At 43.9% G+C, this 15097-nt stretch overlaps 1 protein-coding gene across 2 annotated transcripts in view; it reads right to left on the bottom strand.

Annotated features, from left to right (window-relative positions):
- MVP (major vault protein) overlaps positions 1-15097 on the bottom strand; it is a 44521-nt gene that overhangs the window by 17404 nt on the left and 12020 nt on the right. For both annotated transcript variants that reach the window (XM_077447391.1, XM_077447392.1), the window contains exons 3-9: positions 12362-12557; positions 10962-11082; positions 9897-10028; positions 9579-9673; positions 6835-7071; positions 5469-5594; positions 5231-5389 (exon numbers count right to left, since the gene is read on the bottom strand). In XM_077447391.1, the coding sequence (XP_077303517.1) occupies positions 5231-5389; positions 5469-5594; positions 6835-7071; positions 9579-9673; positions 9897-10028; positions 10962-11082; positions 12362-12557 (1066 nt within the window). The remainder of the gene's footprint in view (positions 1-5230; positions 5390-5468; positions 5595-6834; positions 7072-9578; positions 9674-9896; positions 10029-10961; positions 11083-12361; positions 12558-15097) is intronic.

Below are 15097 nucleotides of genomic sequence, written 5' to 3'. Positions count from 1 at the left end.
ACCAATGAGCTTCCAGGTTTTATTACCAAAGCTTAATTGTACAAGCTGGGGTTAGAAGCTCAATGGTTTCTATGCAGAAGTAAGCATGCTTTTGCACTTTCCAGCTTTAATAAAAAAAACCTATTCTGTACTTAAAAAGTGGGGTATGCCTGTATGGTGCCATTAAGAATTAATGTCACTGCAACACCCCAATGTGCAACATGTGCATTTTCGCATGTGTCCTCACTGTGCAAAAGTGCCAACCTAGCCTTGGAGTCCTGTAAAACTCTGCCATGCGTTTGCTTTTTTGTGACTTGTTATTTATTTTTTCTTGCTGCAACTGCAGCTGTTACTACCGTGAACGATCGGGATTAACTGGCGATTGCTGGGATTCCTGTGGCGGCATAGCACATCCAATCACAATAAAGCATCGGCTATAAAACATGATTTTGTGTCTTTTTATAAAGTAGAAAACTGCGGGCCTCAGATTTGCCATAATTATGCAAAAAAATAATAATATTTTATTGTATTAATTTTCTGTGAGAGTGATCAATTACTCCGGAGGATTCAGCAGTGGCGGGATTTATCTTGCGGTCTACATTGAGCTATTCCTGTCCCCTGGAGTGGAGTGACAACAGCTGAACCTCTTATGTGTAGGAGGTAGTCAGTGATCATATGGAGTCATCTTTCTCATGTTGAGGGGTAAAAGTGGAAAAAATTACAAGCCCATTTGAACCTTAAAGCACAAAAGATCCTTTTCTTGAAGAAGGGGTTCTTCTATGAACACAATGATAAAACAGGCAAACTTTTAGCAAAGGCCCTTAAAGAAACATTATTATCGACGAATATTGCTGCAATTAAAACCAGTGACGGTCAGACAACACAGGATGCTGCGAAAATCGCGCAAAGATTTCAGGAATATTATTCCAATTTGTATAATCTATCGCAGTTACATAAACCTAGCGACCTAAGGGGGACGACAGCAGAGATTATTAATAAATTCCTGGCTGACAGCGGACTCCCCAAATTTACTGAGGAGGAAGCGCTGTCGCTGGAAGAACCGATAACTGAAGGTGAACTCACCGCAGCTATTAAGGAACTAAAAAAGGGGAAAAGCCCTGGACCGGACGGTTTAACAGCCCACTATTATAAAATCTTTATGGAATTATTGATTCCATATATGATTAATACATTTAACCACTTCCGAGACCCACAAACGCTACCAGAAGATTTCCTGAGAGCGCACGTTACAGTATTGCCTAAACCTAATAAAGACCCTCTAGATTGTGCTAGCTATAGGCCGATTTCTTTATTGAATGTGGACCTAAAAATTTATACGAAAATACTAGCGAACAGACTGTGCCCATTGTTGCACAAACTTATAGGTCCCGAGCAGGTAGGTTTTATGCCTGGTAGGGAGGCGAAAGATAACGTGATTAAAGCCCTTAATCTTATACACAGGGCCCAAACAGAACAATTTGAAGGCATGCTCTTATCTACAGATGCAGAGAAAGCCTTCGACCGTGTGTCGTGGGACTTCCTGTATGCGACTTGCTCTCATATAGGTCTGAGAGCACATATGCTATCCTGGATTAAAACTATTTATTATAATCCTACGGCCCAAATTAAGGTGAATGGGACACTGTCAGACAAGGTGCAGATACGGAATGGGACTAGGCAAGGGTGCCCTCTTTCGCCCTTGCTGTTTATACTCACCTTGGAACCATTAATCCGCACAGTTAATTTATCATCCTCTATACATGGCTTCCACGTAGGCGATAAGGAATACAAGTGTGCTGCGTATGCGGATGATTTATTGTTTTTTATAACACAGCCGCATGTTACTATGCCTAATCTGTGCACTATATTTAAGCATTACAGCTATATGGCGAATTTCAAAATTAATTATAAAAAATCTGAGGCCCTCAATCTTACGCTACAAGAGACCACACGGGAGGCTGTTTTACGTAACTGTAAATTTAAGTGGGAATCCCGCTCCCTTAAATATTTAGGAGTTCATTTGACTCCCAGTCTAACAGATATATAGCCAAAATTTTTTGCCATTGTTACAAAACGTGAAAAAAGACCTGGAGAGATGGACACTCAAACATTTCTCCTGGTTTGGTAGGGCAGCGATCGTCAAAATGACAATCCTGCCCAGATTTTTGTATTTTTTCCAGACTTTGCCAATATGGCTACCTGCAAAATTTTTTCAGTCATTGAATGCTATTCTTAGACACTTCTTATGGGCATCTAAAAAGCCACGCATAAGCCCTGCAATACTCACTAGAGATAAAGGCAATGGGGGAATGGGATTCCCCAATTTCAAAAATTATTATAAGGCCACTCATCTTACCAGAATGATTGATTGGACCTGCCATGCGGATAATAAAGATTGGGTGAAACTTGAAAACGATGTAGGTCCTATCCCAGTGACATATTCCCCTTGGATTCCGTGGGACTTGTGCCCTAAACAGCTTAAGCAACATCCCCTTATAGGGACCACTTTAAGATTATTACAAACAGTGGCTCAAACAACGGGTTTGACTACTTCACCTGGCCCATTAACACCGCTAGTAGATAATCCTGACTTTATACCAGGCATGCATAAACCTATCTGGCACTTTATATGTGGGAATCTGCCCCTATTAGCCACTCATTGTCTTGAGGGTAATAAGATTAAATCAATGTTGGACTTACAACATACTTTGGGTTTAACCGTTTTGGGGCAATGGACGTATAGACAAATACATGATTATATTTTGAGCCCGCGGAGGATCAAACATTTTATACGACCATTAACGCCTTTTGAGGCGGTTTGCCTTCGTGCCAAGGCTTCTACGAAAAATATCTCTCTCACGTATGCGTGGTTACAATCCGCAGTACGTCTGGAACCTAATAAACATAAGCTTTTTTGGGAAGCAGCATTAAATGCATCATTTACAAACGACCAATGGCTACAGGCACGTGTATTTGCTCATAAATGTGCAATTAGCACTAGATTACAGGAAACTTCTTTTAAACTTCTGACGAATTGGTATAACACGCCAGTTAAATTGCATAAGTGGTTCCCCGATGTTCCAGACCTATGTTGGCGTTGTAATCAAGCTAAGGGCACTTTACAACATATATGGTGGGAGTGTGACCTAATCAGACCATTTTGGGGCCAAGTGATTAGTATTATACAACAAATAACTGATACACAGATCCCCCTTGATGCTAAATGCTGTCTACTACATATTACTGACCTTTCTATGAGTAAATATAAAAAATCGCTGATTAGATTTCTTCTAACGGCCGCCAAGACAGTGATACCGAGATATTGGAGGAACACTATGACTCCCTCAATTATGGAATGGCTGGGGGAGATAGGATATTTGCATAAAATGGAAGAAATTAGGGCTATAGCCCATGAAAGCATGGGAAAGTATATAGTTATATGGCGACCTTGGGTAGTGTTTAGCAATTCCTCTGTAAACGCCTTTTTGATACAAACATGAGGTGGAGGGGGCGTTGTGTGTTCGGGCGAGCAATGCCCACTTGATTATTTAGGGACAATTGTATTGTCTTTTTTTTTTTTTTTTTTTTTCTTTTTTTTTTTTTTTATATATCTATTAGTTACATTTGGCCTTTGTATGATAGGCAATAGGGTGTATTTAGAGTGGTATAAAGTTATAAGGCAGATACGCTGGGACAGGCTTTTATAACCCATTGATATATATGTTTAGATCCTATTGATGCTTTGGGAATGGTAGGGTACCTACCCTTTTACCAATGGGCCGTTCCATTTTTTTTTTTTTTTTGGAGGGGCTTATTAGTCTAACAGGGATCTTCTGTCAATCTGTTTATATGCAAACAAGAGGACTAAAAGTATGAGTTTGAGTCTGTAACGCTATTGTTACCCTATGGTACACACAGGCAATTGTATTTGCGCTTGTTATGTATTGCTATATATGTATTGTATCTGGCTATTTCTTTAATAAAATCTAATTGAGTAAAAAAATAAAAGTGGACCTGAGCAAGATGGAAACATCAACCAAAAGCTAGAATGTAATAGTCATCACATTCATCCAGTCTTGTTTTATAAACTTGAAGACTTTTCCATAACTTCTCCAAGTCACTTCTGCAGTCCCAATGAGTGTCAGGAAGATACCTCAACATTTATATCCACATAGGTAGCACAGACACCTTCATCTAATCATCATAGAGCGGGGATGGAGAACCTTGGCACCACAGATGTTTTGGAACTACATTTCCCATGACACTCATGCACTCTACAGTGTAGCTGAGCCTCATGGGAAATGTAATTCCAAAACATCTGGGGTGCCATGGTTCACCATCACTGCCATAGAGTGTGTCAGTGCAGATACTGATTGTCCAAAAACTGCATGGAAGGTGTGATAAGTTGTGCCTCCTCCCCCGTCCCATTCAAGTTACATCACCGCATCCTTGGGGGTCAAGAAGTCTGCATAGATGAATGAAAGGATTGACATATGCTCAGACTTCCAGCCACTATGGATTATGCAACTGACAGGGTGGGTCAATACCTTCCACCCAGTTCTTCAACAATCAGAATCTGCCTTGACAGATTCTATAGTGATTATATATATGTGTCTGTGCTACCTGTGTGGCTATAGATGCTGGGGTATTTTCTGGACACTCATTAGAACCAAAGAAGTGGCTTGGATAAGATACAGAATGAAAAATGCATGACTGCACCTCTGTCATTACAATCTCCAGATGTTGTGCCAGTTACCATTCACACTAACTCCAGCCAGAACTTGCTTTTTCAGTTTAGGACATAGTGGGGGAGGGTAAGATTTTTCAATGTTTTATTGCCGTCTATGGCCTATTAAGTTTTTCCACAGATCCCAGTATGGTGACAACTTAGCAGCTAGTACAAGAACATTCAATGGGGGATAGAGAATCCTTATGCAGGTTCTAGTCCCTTCCAAATTAGATTTGCTGTTCTGTTCCTCTTGCAGAGCTTCAGCCTCACTTCCTGTCCAGATGACAATGTTGTGACTAGGACAGGAAGAGAGGACAAATCTCCGTAATGGAGACACATACAACAATAAAAAGGGGCTTCATCCTGCTGCCCAAAACTAGGTGAAAAAGATCTGAACGTTCCTTTTTGAGTAATGGTCTCTATACAAAGTTTAGAGAAAAACACACGCAAGTTCATGAATAATGACCAATGTGAACTGCAAATCAATCAGTGATGACAAAAATGTCTACCAGCCATTCTCACCTTTCCAGTTTTGATGTCTCGTACATAGATGCCTTCATTTTCATCCAGAGGTATAGAGTCCCTCCTAATTATAACCTCCACCTCCACTGGAGGTACATACTCCAGTGGGCCTCGAATCATCCAGCGGTCACCTGGCTTCCGATCAACATCATTCCCATCCTGGCAGGAAATAATGGACAACAGTGAGGCTCTGGACATCTGAAGTATCAGATATAAATCTGTAAAAATACTACGTTACCTCATCTTTCTCCTCCAGGACCTGCAGAGCTCTGAGCACCAATCCTTCCTCCTCAGACAGGATGTAGACATCTTGGATTCCCTCTTCTAGGCTCTCACCTGGCTGCAGGAAAAATGACTTCTCACCCTACAAATGGAGACCTACATTAGTCTGGTGACGACACAGTTGAACTGTAAATAGAAGACAATAAATAAGGTCCAAGGTGGAGGTCTCCTACTTTTGGGTTCCTAATGTGTGCTCTGCTAAATTCTGACTGAATTTATGGCCAAGAATCGGAACACATGGCTACAAACTGGGCCTTATGGTGGGACCTGAGACAAGACAGCAATGCAACCTGTCCTCAAGAGCTCTTTGTATTGCCTGTGCTACCTTACAAGGTCCCTAAAAGAAAATAACAAAAATTATGGTTGCCATTAAAAAAGAGCTCCAGGGTGATCAGTAGATAAGAGAAGCTTGGTGCCAGGTACCCTTCTATATTGTTGGTTGCACAACCCATATACATAGGAGACATTGACCTTGATCAAGTATAGCAACTACTCCATCAGGATGTCATAGTTGGCATGGAGCATGCCAAAAATTGTGCCAACCAATTGTCACGTTGCCCAATTCCAGGTCTCCCCAAGTGACCATTGGAAACACAGGTCAATGCAAAGTAAAGCTCTACAACTGCATAGTTTCTACAAAGCTTTGCGCTAGTTTCTGGTTAACAGTTAGGAACTTGAGGTCAACCAACTGTTAAAAATGTCCTACTGCCTCGGATAGAGCCTGCTGTTGGGACTAAGATTACGACAAGACAGAGATGCAATCTGCCCACAAGGGCCAAGCCTTTTCCCCGTTCTCATTATAACTAATTAAACTCATTCTCAAGGGATCTCTGGGATGATCAGCAGATGCGGAGTCTGGTGCCAGGTACTCATCTCTATTGTTGGTTGCCCAATCCCATACATACAAGCATCAGTCTTTGATCAGTTATAGCGACTATACAATGGGCCCACTGAAATATCTTAGTTTGCACTGAGGATGGCAATGAATTTGCTAACCAATTAGTATGTTAGGAAGTGGTGGGAAAAGAGACTATACAAAGAGGTGGACCTAAGAAATGTGGGATGCAGGTCCTAATAGAGACTGTTGGAGATATAAACTTTACTGCAGTGTAGACCCAAAATAAAACTACCCAATGTTACAACTGGGCACTGTTATTAACAGGTCTTTCCTTCTGCAAATTACCATGAAAAAAAAAAAAAAAAAGTCCTTTTGGGCCATAGGACAATCAACTTGAATTAATCATTCAATGTACACATAGCCAAACTCTGGCTTTACATCACAGTTTTAAAAGCCAAAGCCAAGCCAGGTCCATCTCTCCCACCTTCACAACCCTCTTCTGTCCAAGTTGCGGCTTGCCATCAGCTCCCACCGGATCCAGGATAACGCAGTACTGACGGCTATTCAGAGTGGTGATGTCAACCACCCCCACCACCTCCTCATACACGTTGGGGATGTACGCTTCACTGTCCTCCATGGTCACCAGCCACTCTTCTCCCGTACGACGCAAGTGACCCTTCTCATCGCGGAATGTCTTGGTAGCACGGATGTGCAGTGCTTTCTACAACATGAAGAAAAAGACATTTAGGGAAAGCAAGACCAAATCTATAGGTGTATGGACACAAATTTGTTAAAGGGAAAATCCAAAATTATATATATATATATATATATATATATATATATATATATATATATATATATATATATAAGGGAATAAAGAAGGAAGGATTCTTTACACTAAATCAAATCAAAAACAATTGACTGAACAATCTTGGATGAAGAATGGATGGACTGGGATAGATTTTTGCCAAAAAATAAGATGGACACCAAGTGTTGTCACTATATTACTAAACCTGTCCAAGTCACAGTCAAACATGCCGTGTTAGTTCATCCAAAATGGTCTACGCAAGTTTCATTATGATTGTACAATCTCTTTATATTGACCAACAATGATTTAGCCAAACGAGGCTACCCAAACAATGCATTGAATTTATATCCAGTCATGCAGACCAGGGTTTCTCAACCAGAGTTCCATGACCAGGGTTCCTCCAGAGATTGCTGGGGCTTCTATGAGTAATGAGCAATTTCTGCCTCTCAGATAAGTTCCCAATGACAACATTTGTCTTTTTAGCCATCTGTAAGGGGATAATCCTTCCCAATGACCACAAGTGCAAGGAGCATTCTTCTCATTGACCATCACACTAATGTATCATGAGTTGTAGATATAGTCATTTTTAGCAGGGGTTCCCTGAGGCCGGAAAAAGTTATTTTAAGGGTTCCTCTGTGTTGAAAAGGTTGAGAAAGGCTCATGCAGACCCTCTCACTATGGGGGGGTGTTGGTTAAAATACTGTAGCTGCTGACTTTTAATATATGGACAAATACCTGTCCAGGAAGCCCGCCATGTCAGCACCCCAGCCGATTTTTGAAACAGCTGTCTGGTGCTGCCCGCCGCCATTCCTGGTAAGGGATGTGATAGACTCACCCGGGACAGGGGCTTTTGGAGGTGACTGGATGCTAGCCTCTTGCATAACGACCATGGACCCTGGCATGATCTTGTGTTCCAGAGCTTAGGAAGCAATATACTGATGGAAGCCCTCAAGCAGAGTGGTGTTGCAATGGGGTTCTGTGACAAGGGAAACCAGCAGTGAAGCCGTTCGGCTTCACATCCGGTTCCCTACTGCAAATGCGCAAAGCGCATTGTACTTTCTAACTGGCACAGCAGCGGGGCGGGGGGAGGAGGAGGGAGGCCGAACATCCTAGGAACTGCACCATCTCCTGGACATGGGAAATGGTATCTGTCAAACACCAGGTACCCATTCCCACCCTCCCCCTTGAAAGGTGCAAAATGTGGGACTGGAGGGGCTTGAGGAAGCAGATAAGTGGAAGTTCCACTTTTGCGTAGAACACTGCTTTAAGTACCTCCTTATATCAGCCTCCTGTAATCCATGACAGATTTTTTTTCTGTTCAGAGTTCAGGTTTAAGAGTAAAATATTAAAGTCTATACACTGGTAAAGTAACTTCGTCTTAGCAAATCTAAGCTTCCATCTGTACAGTCAGTCTCTATACAGCCAGGTTTGGTATAACGAGGGGGCAGATGGACTTGGGACGGGCGAGGTCATCTGTGAAATTGGTCCTTTAAAACAGCAAGATCTTCTGATTACATTTCATGCTGGTGATGTCAGGCAATAAAATGCTCTCTTCCTGTACAAAGATCAATGATCAGACAGTTGCTGGGGAGACACACCTGGATCACAGCAACTGATCTGAGTCATTGTGACAACTCTCCCCACAGTTCAGATTCAGAATATTAGATTCTTATCACATTTTGGCTAAAGTACCAACTAAGCGATTATCATGTCTGCAGCCACATCCAATTATCTGCAACTTACATCTTCTGTGTGCAGTATGTTCCAGCACCAGGTATCTGTTCCACAAAGGGACAATGCTTTCTGCTCCCCGCTCTGACAGCTGAAAACAAAGCCCATTTCACGCCTGTCACTAAGCAGCAAGAGATTGGAGCCAAAAGCCAGAGCTCCTAGAATCATCCCGATTAGCGGGCAACTCTGTCCAAAAGCCGGCAAGTTCTGAAAGCGGAACTTTATCCAAATCAACTTGATGAAAAATAATGTTCTTTAGCGAGAAACATAAATTCCACATGAATATTTATGCTACCAAAATGAGTTGCGTTCTGTAAATGGTCTCCAGCATTGCTCCCGTTTCTTCTTGCTGGAGGTGGCCATTTTGCTGAAGCCCAGAGCCCCTGAGCAGCAGTAAATATTTAAATTGTCAGCAGATCGGCCTTTAGTGACCTTAATTTTCAGCACAGTGCTCAAAAATGGAGGGCAACTGAGCATGTGCAGAGCACATGGGGGAGGGAGTCCCCACTGGTTATTGGGTTCTTCATCGTTGTTTTTAGCCCCCAACCCTTAAAAATATTGGTGTAATTCAGTAATCCAGTCACCAGGAGGCAGAGGCGATTACTAGTGTATTAGTGGCCCCACCCACACAATATACTGGTCACAGACAACATACATACGGTTTCTGAGGTCTTAAATGCTAGTCTTACCTTGTCGGTTAAGACGAAAGCATCCACAATATCTACGACTTCTTCATACACACCCGGAAGATAGGCACCAACCTTTTTCACCAGCCACTCCTCCCCTGCAGAACAGAGAGGCAGCCAAACCGAGGGGAGAAACTGAGCATCAGTCAAGTAAAAAGGTTCTATAATCCCCAATAAAAATATATATATATATATTTTTTTTTTCAAAAAGAATAGGCTGCCAATGCCAGCTTCCATATGGGCTGCATGTATCACGTAAATTGAGGCATTGACTTGGATCATCCTATTCAATAAATAAAATAATGACAGATAGGTACTGACCTGTGACCCGGGCATGGTCCTCCCTGTCTTGGCACTCCTTGCGTGCACGAAGGCGGATGGCCTGGTTGTGGCGTATGACACTCGATTGGATGGTCTGAACCACCTCTACCTCCTTGCGGGGGATGTATGTACCTGGCAGGGTGAGAGTTGAGAAAAGGGAGATTCATCTCCAATTCTGACCTTGATTAAGAAAAGAAAAATTGTCCGATAATCCATTTTTTGGGTCAGTGCTAATTTGGTGATGCACTTGCAGCTTCTAAATCACCCAAGAATGAAAGTGGCACGAGTTCCATGCAGTCATTTATCTATCTCTTCCAGTTAAGCCACAACTAACCATCAATGCTGGAGTGTGACACCATCACTTGAGTTTGCACTGACCAACATGGCTCAGAAGAGGCAATCCAACTGTTGGGAGCATAACTCTATCACTTGCCTTAAACCATGGCTGAGAAGATGTGGGAATTCCACTGGGGAGATCTGTCTTGGAGCATGACACCATCACTTGCCTTAGAAATGGCCAAGAAGTGTGAATCCTATTGGGGAGGTCTCCCTGGTGGAGTGACACCATCACTTGACTTTGCATTGGCCACCATGGCTAAGTGGGAATTCCATCAGATCTTACTGTTGGAGTGGGACATTATCACTTGCCTTTGCAATGGCCACTATGTCTAAGAAGTGGGAATCCTACTGGGGAGATCTTACTTTTGGAGTGTGACACCATCACTTGCCTTTGCATTGACCACCATGGCTGAGAAGGAGGAGGAAATTCCACTGGGGAGAACTTACTGTCTGGAGCATGACCCCATCACATGCCTTTGGAATGGCCACCATGGCTAAGAAGCGTGAATCCCATTGGGGAGGTCTCACTGTTGGAGAGGGACAACATCACTTGCCTTTGCATTGGCTACCAAGGCTGAGAAAAAGTGTGAATCCCATTGGCGAGATTTCATTGTTTAAGTGTGACACCATCACTTGCCTTTACAATGGCCACCATGGCTAAGAAGTAGGAATCCCATTGGGAAGAACTCACTGTTGGGGCCCCCAGAAGTAAGCAAAGTTCCCTACCTGGGCCTTCAAACAGCCACTCATCACCCGCCACAAACTTCTCGTTGTCGTCTTCAAAGTCCAGCAGCGCTTTCAGGTGCAGCGCGGTGTTGGCGAGGACCACAGTCAACGCTTGGACATTCTACACCAGAATGGAAAAGCAAATAGAAATAATCTCCCATGAAGAATACAAATTGTCATACAAATTCTCACTACAGTCCTTTAGATTTGGATGGCTATATGCGGGCAGATCTCCACAGCTTAATAAATTGCCTCGCGCCACCCCCACCCCCCCCCCCCCCCAAGATCTAGACATTTTCACAACAGACATCAAAGGGTGTCCTAGCAATATCTGCCTCAACATGTGTGTTTAATGCAGAACTAAATGTGAATGGGGGCCACACACACACACACGTTTAGCGGTCTAAGCCCTTGTACACACGGTCGGACATTCAGACAACAAAATCTGTTGGATTTTGTCCGAAACTGGTGTTGCATACACACGGTCGGACAAAGTTGTCAGAAAATCCGATCGTTCAGAACGTGATGACGTTTAGTTACGACGGGACTACGTTCAGGCTAGTAGCCAATAGCTTTGGTCTAGGAATTTGATCTGAGCATGCGTGGCACTTTGTCCGATCGCAATGCTCTACAAACGATCGGACAAAGTCCGATCGGATCATGTTGTCGTAAAATTTTATATCCAGCTCTCAAACTTTGTCGGTTGGACATTCCGATGGAAAAAGTCAGATGAAGCCCACACACAGTTGGATTATCCGACAACGCGGTCCGATCGGACATTTTTCGTCGGAATGTCCAACCGTGTGTACAAGGGCTAAGAATTATGGCCAGAGATGTGTGCTTCAATCAGTGTCCACACACATGGCTGAACTCCTACTTTACCGGCCATTAAACACCAAACAACTCATGATAGAGAAAATGCATCAGCTACAGTGATACATTATTGCCTATGGGGAGGAAGGCGTGCCGCAGTACATTTGCTGCTTTTGGATCAGACTGCATGCAGCCTGTTCGTTTTGTGATTATCTCCCAATCAGTATCCTTAAGGAAAAGTTTTTTGTTTTTTTCTGTTACAACCAGGTGATCAGGTTCCCATGTTGATGTTGCAATGCCAAACTAGGTGCTAGGTGTTGGTGCCATTAGTTTAAAGGGGAATCTTCCAGTTGACTTTATATTGCTGGATCTTAATGCCGAACTGCACACAAAGGATAGATATATAGATATATATATATATATATATATATATATATATATATATATATATATATACTGTAAATCTTGCCCATGAAATCATTTTGGGTTAAAGGGTACATGATGCCTCCTTCAACCATGGTAGCCATCTTCTGGTACCATCTGACATCACCTTTTTAAGGGAGATCTTGGAAACACATAGGGCATACCTGCTCTAACTCCTCCCCCGGGTAGAGGGGGAAAGGATCCTGGGTCAGACGGATCTCCTGGTCTCCATGCCGCAGTTTGGCCTGTCCGACGTCATCAAACTGCGCGTTAGAGGTTGCGTCCCTCAGCACCGGGTTCTGAATCACACAGTAGTGCCGGGGTGGCACCATCACCATACGGACTGGATGGAACAGCACCCTGCGCAATATGAATACAATTTACGACCAAGCAACAACAAGTTATTAATATCAGGTTAAGCAATACAAAAGGATATTCACACACCACTGCACTGCTAAAGGAGGTCTCCCCCATCAAATAAAGAATCAATCGATTAAGTGTTGCTGTAAGGCCAAGGCAAACCAGAAGTCCATTTCAAAAAGTATTTGTCTCAGCAGTTGCATAAAATGTCGCAAATACTTCCCTCAAATATTTTCAATGTGTGCGACTATGAAGTGTTATGTATATGCATTTTCCATGGTCATCAGTTCCATCTAGTGGCTATAATGCAGTATTTTCCTGAGAAAGCACAATCAGAAAAATACCACATTTTGGCCACTAGATGGAGCAAACAATCATAGGAAATACAAAGATAGGGTGGAGAGTTCTCACTGGTTGCAATGTTGAGCATAATGACACTTAATGCCCATTTCTACACTATTGGCAGCCTGAGAGATGTACTCAAAAAGAAAATTAAAGCTGTAGGTGGCCCTGCAAGCACCACCCAGCTTGACCAAAAAAAAAAAGTTGATTAAAAAATATATACAGAGACAGGCAGAAAAGTATTGGCCAAACAATGACTGTATCCTATCAGACTGCAGTTATTGTTTGGGTATTCAGGCACCCACAGATGGCTGCTATGGCTATACAGCCTCCCTTATGGGATACCCTCCTATCACAGGCCCCACAGCCGATGTGCAAATCTCATGGCTGTACAGCCTCCCTAATGGGCCCTCTCCTCCTACCCCAGGCCCCATAGAAGATGCATGAGCTAAATGGCCCCTCTTTGTACCCCAGTCCCCAAACAGCCACGTGGGCTGCTATGGCTATACAGCCTCCCTAATAGGCACTGTCTCCTTCCCCTAGCCCCCATAGCAGTTGCGTGGGCTGCTGTGGCTTTACAGCTTCCCTAATGGTTCCCCCTCCCACTCCAGGCCCCATAGCAGCACTAAGAGCTTTCATGAATATACAGCCTCCCTCTCTACCCCATAAGAACAGTGTGGGCTGCTATGGCCATACAGCTTCCATAATCATGCCCCCCCCTCCCCCCCCCCCCCAATCCAGGCCCCATTGCAGCACTGACGGCTCTTATGACTATAGAGCCTCCCTAATGAAACCCGTCTCCTACCTCAGGCCTCATAGCATCCCCCTGGCTTCTATGGCTATTGTTACCCTGCTGTCTAGGACAGTGGTTCAGCTTGACAAATCCAGACCATACAGCAAGAGTGATGTTATATACAATATACACACTCCATTGAGTGTTTTCCCCCCATCTAAAAATCAGGTTCACAGAAGATCCATGGAGCAACAAGGAGCTGACTGCATTGGGGTTTCCAAAAAAAAAACCTCCTGCAGCATGGGGGGGTACCAATACCTCTGATGCACTGCAGCCAAATGTGGAACAAGCTCATCAGCATATGGGGAGGGGCTGGACATGCTGGAGAAGAAAGCAAAGATGATTGACAGCGGGAAGGTGGCTACCCACACTGTAAGCTGCATGTGGCTGGGACGTCAAGACCGCTAGTGCACTGACAGGTGGAAGGGAGAGAGCTGCGTTGCTGCGGTGTGGATGACGCTATAGGTTCACAGCATCTAAAGCCCAATGGATGGGAATACCAGCTGCGTGAGAGGACTTTGAAAAAGCGCAATGCGCGAAACGCGTTGTTAAGGCAACCACCACAGCCAACAGGTCACCCAAGTCCACGAGGTGCTCCAACGACCAGCACGCCTAGAACCCCAGTAACGCCGACTGACATCCACATCGGCCCATCCAGCCCTGGTCTTCCATCGTTTTGGGACACTCCCACACAGCTGGGATTCACATCCATTGGGCTTTAGATGCTGTGAACGTATAGCGTTATCCACACAGCAGCAACGCAGCTCTCTCCCTTCCACCTGTCAGTACGCTAGAGGACGTGGCGTCCCAGCCATGTGCAGCTTACCGTTCGGGTCTCCACCTTTCCGCTGTCAACCATCTTCGCTTTCTTCCCCAGCACGTCCAGCCCCTTCCCCATACGCTGGTGAGCGTGTTCCACATTCGGCCGCAGTGCTGCAGGGGTATTGGCACCCCCCATGCTGCAGGAGGTTTTTTGGAATCCCCAATGCCGTCAGCTCCTTGTTGCTCCATGGATCTTCTGTGAAACTGTAAGCTGTTTATTTCTTTTTTACCCAACTCATATCCCTTCCTGTCTGACAACAGGATTGTTGTTTTACATGCATTACTGAATAAACTAGGACTAATCATGTTCAACTGTCTGCTGCGAGACTGTGTTTACGCCTCAACCCACTGAGTGCTGGTCCGTTTGCTTTTTTTTGTACACCGTTTATCCATGCCCTCCAGTGATGGCTGCCGTCCAGCTGCACTGGGATCAGATCCCATGTCAATACTGTGGTTTTAGGTGCAGGATGGGATGAGCTCTTAAGTTTTGATATGGGATGTACTCTGGTGATCTCACGACCCCTCTTTAGCTTAGTCTTGCTCCATGTATTGTTCTCTTTATTCTATATACATATTTACATAG

Source organism: Lithobates pipiens, unplaced genomic scaffold, assembly GCF_037356315.1.
Source record: "Lithobates pipiens isolate NorthernLeopardFrog02 unplaced genomic scaffold, aLitPip1_a1.2 Scaffold_22, whole genome shotgun sequence".
Taxonomy (NCBI): domain Eukaryota; kingdom Metazoa; phylum Chordata; class Amphibia; order Anura; family Ranidae; genus Lithobates; species Lithobates pipiens.
Note: the sequence above shows the minus strand (reverse complement) of the source record. Positions and strands in the feature narration are given on the sequence as shown.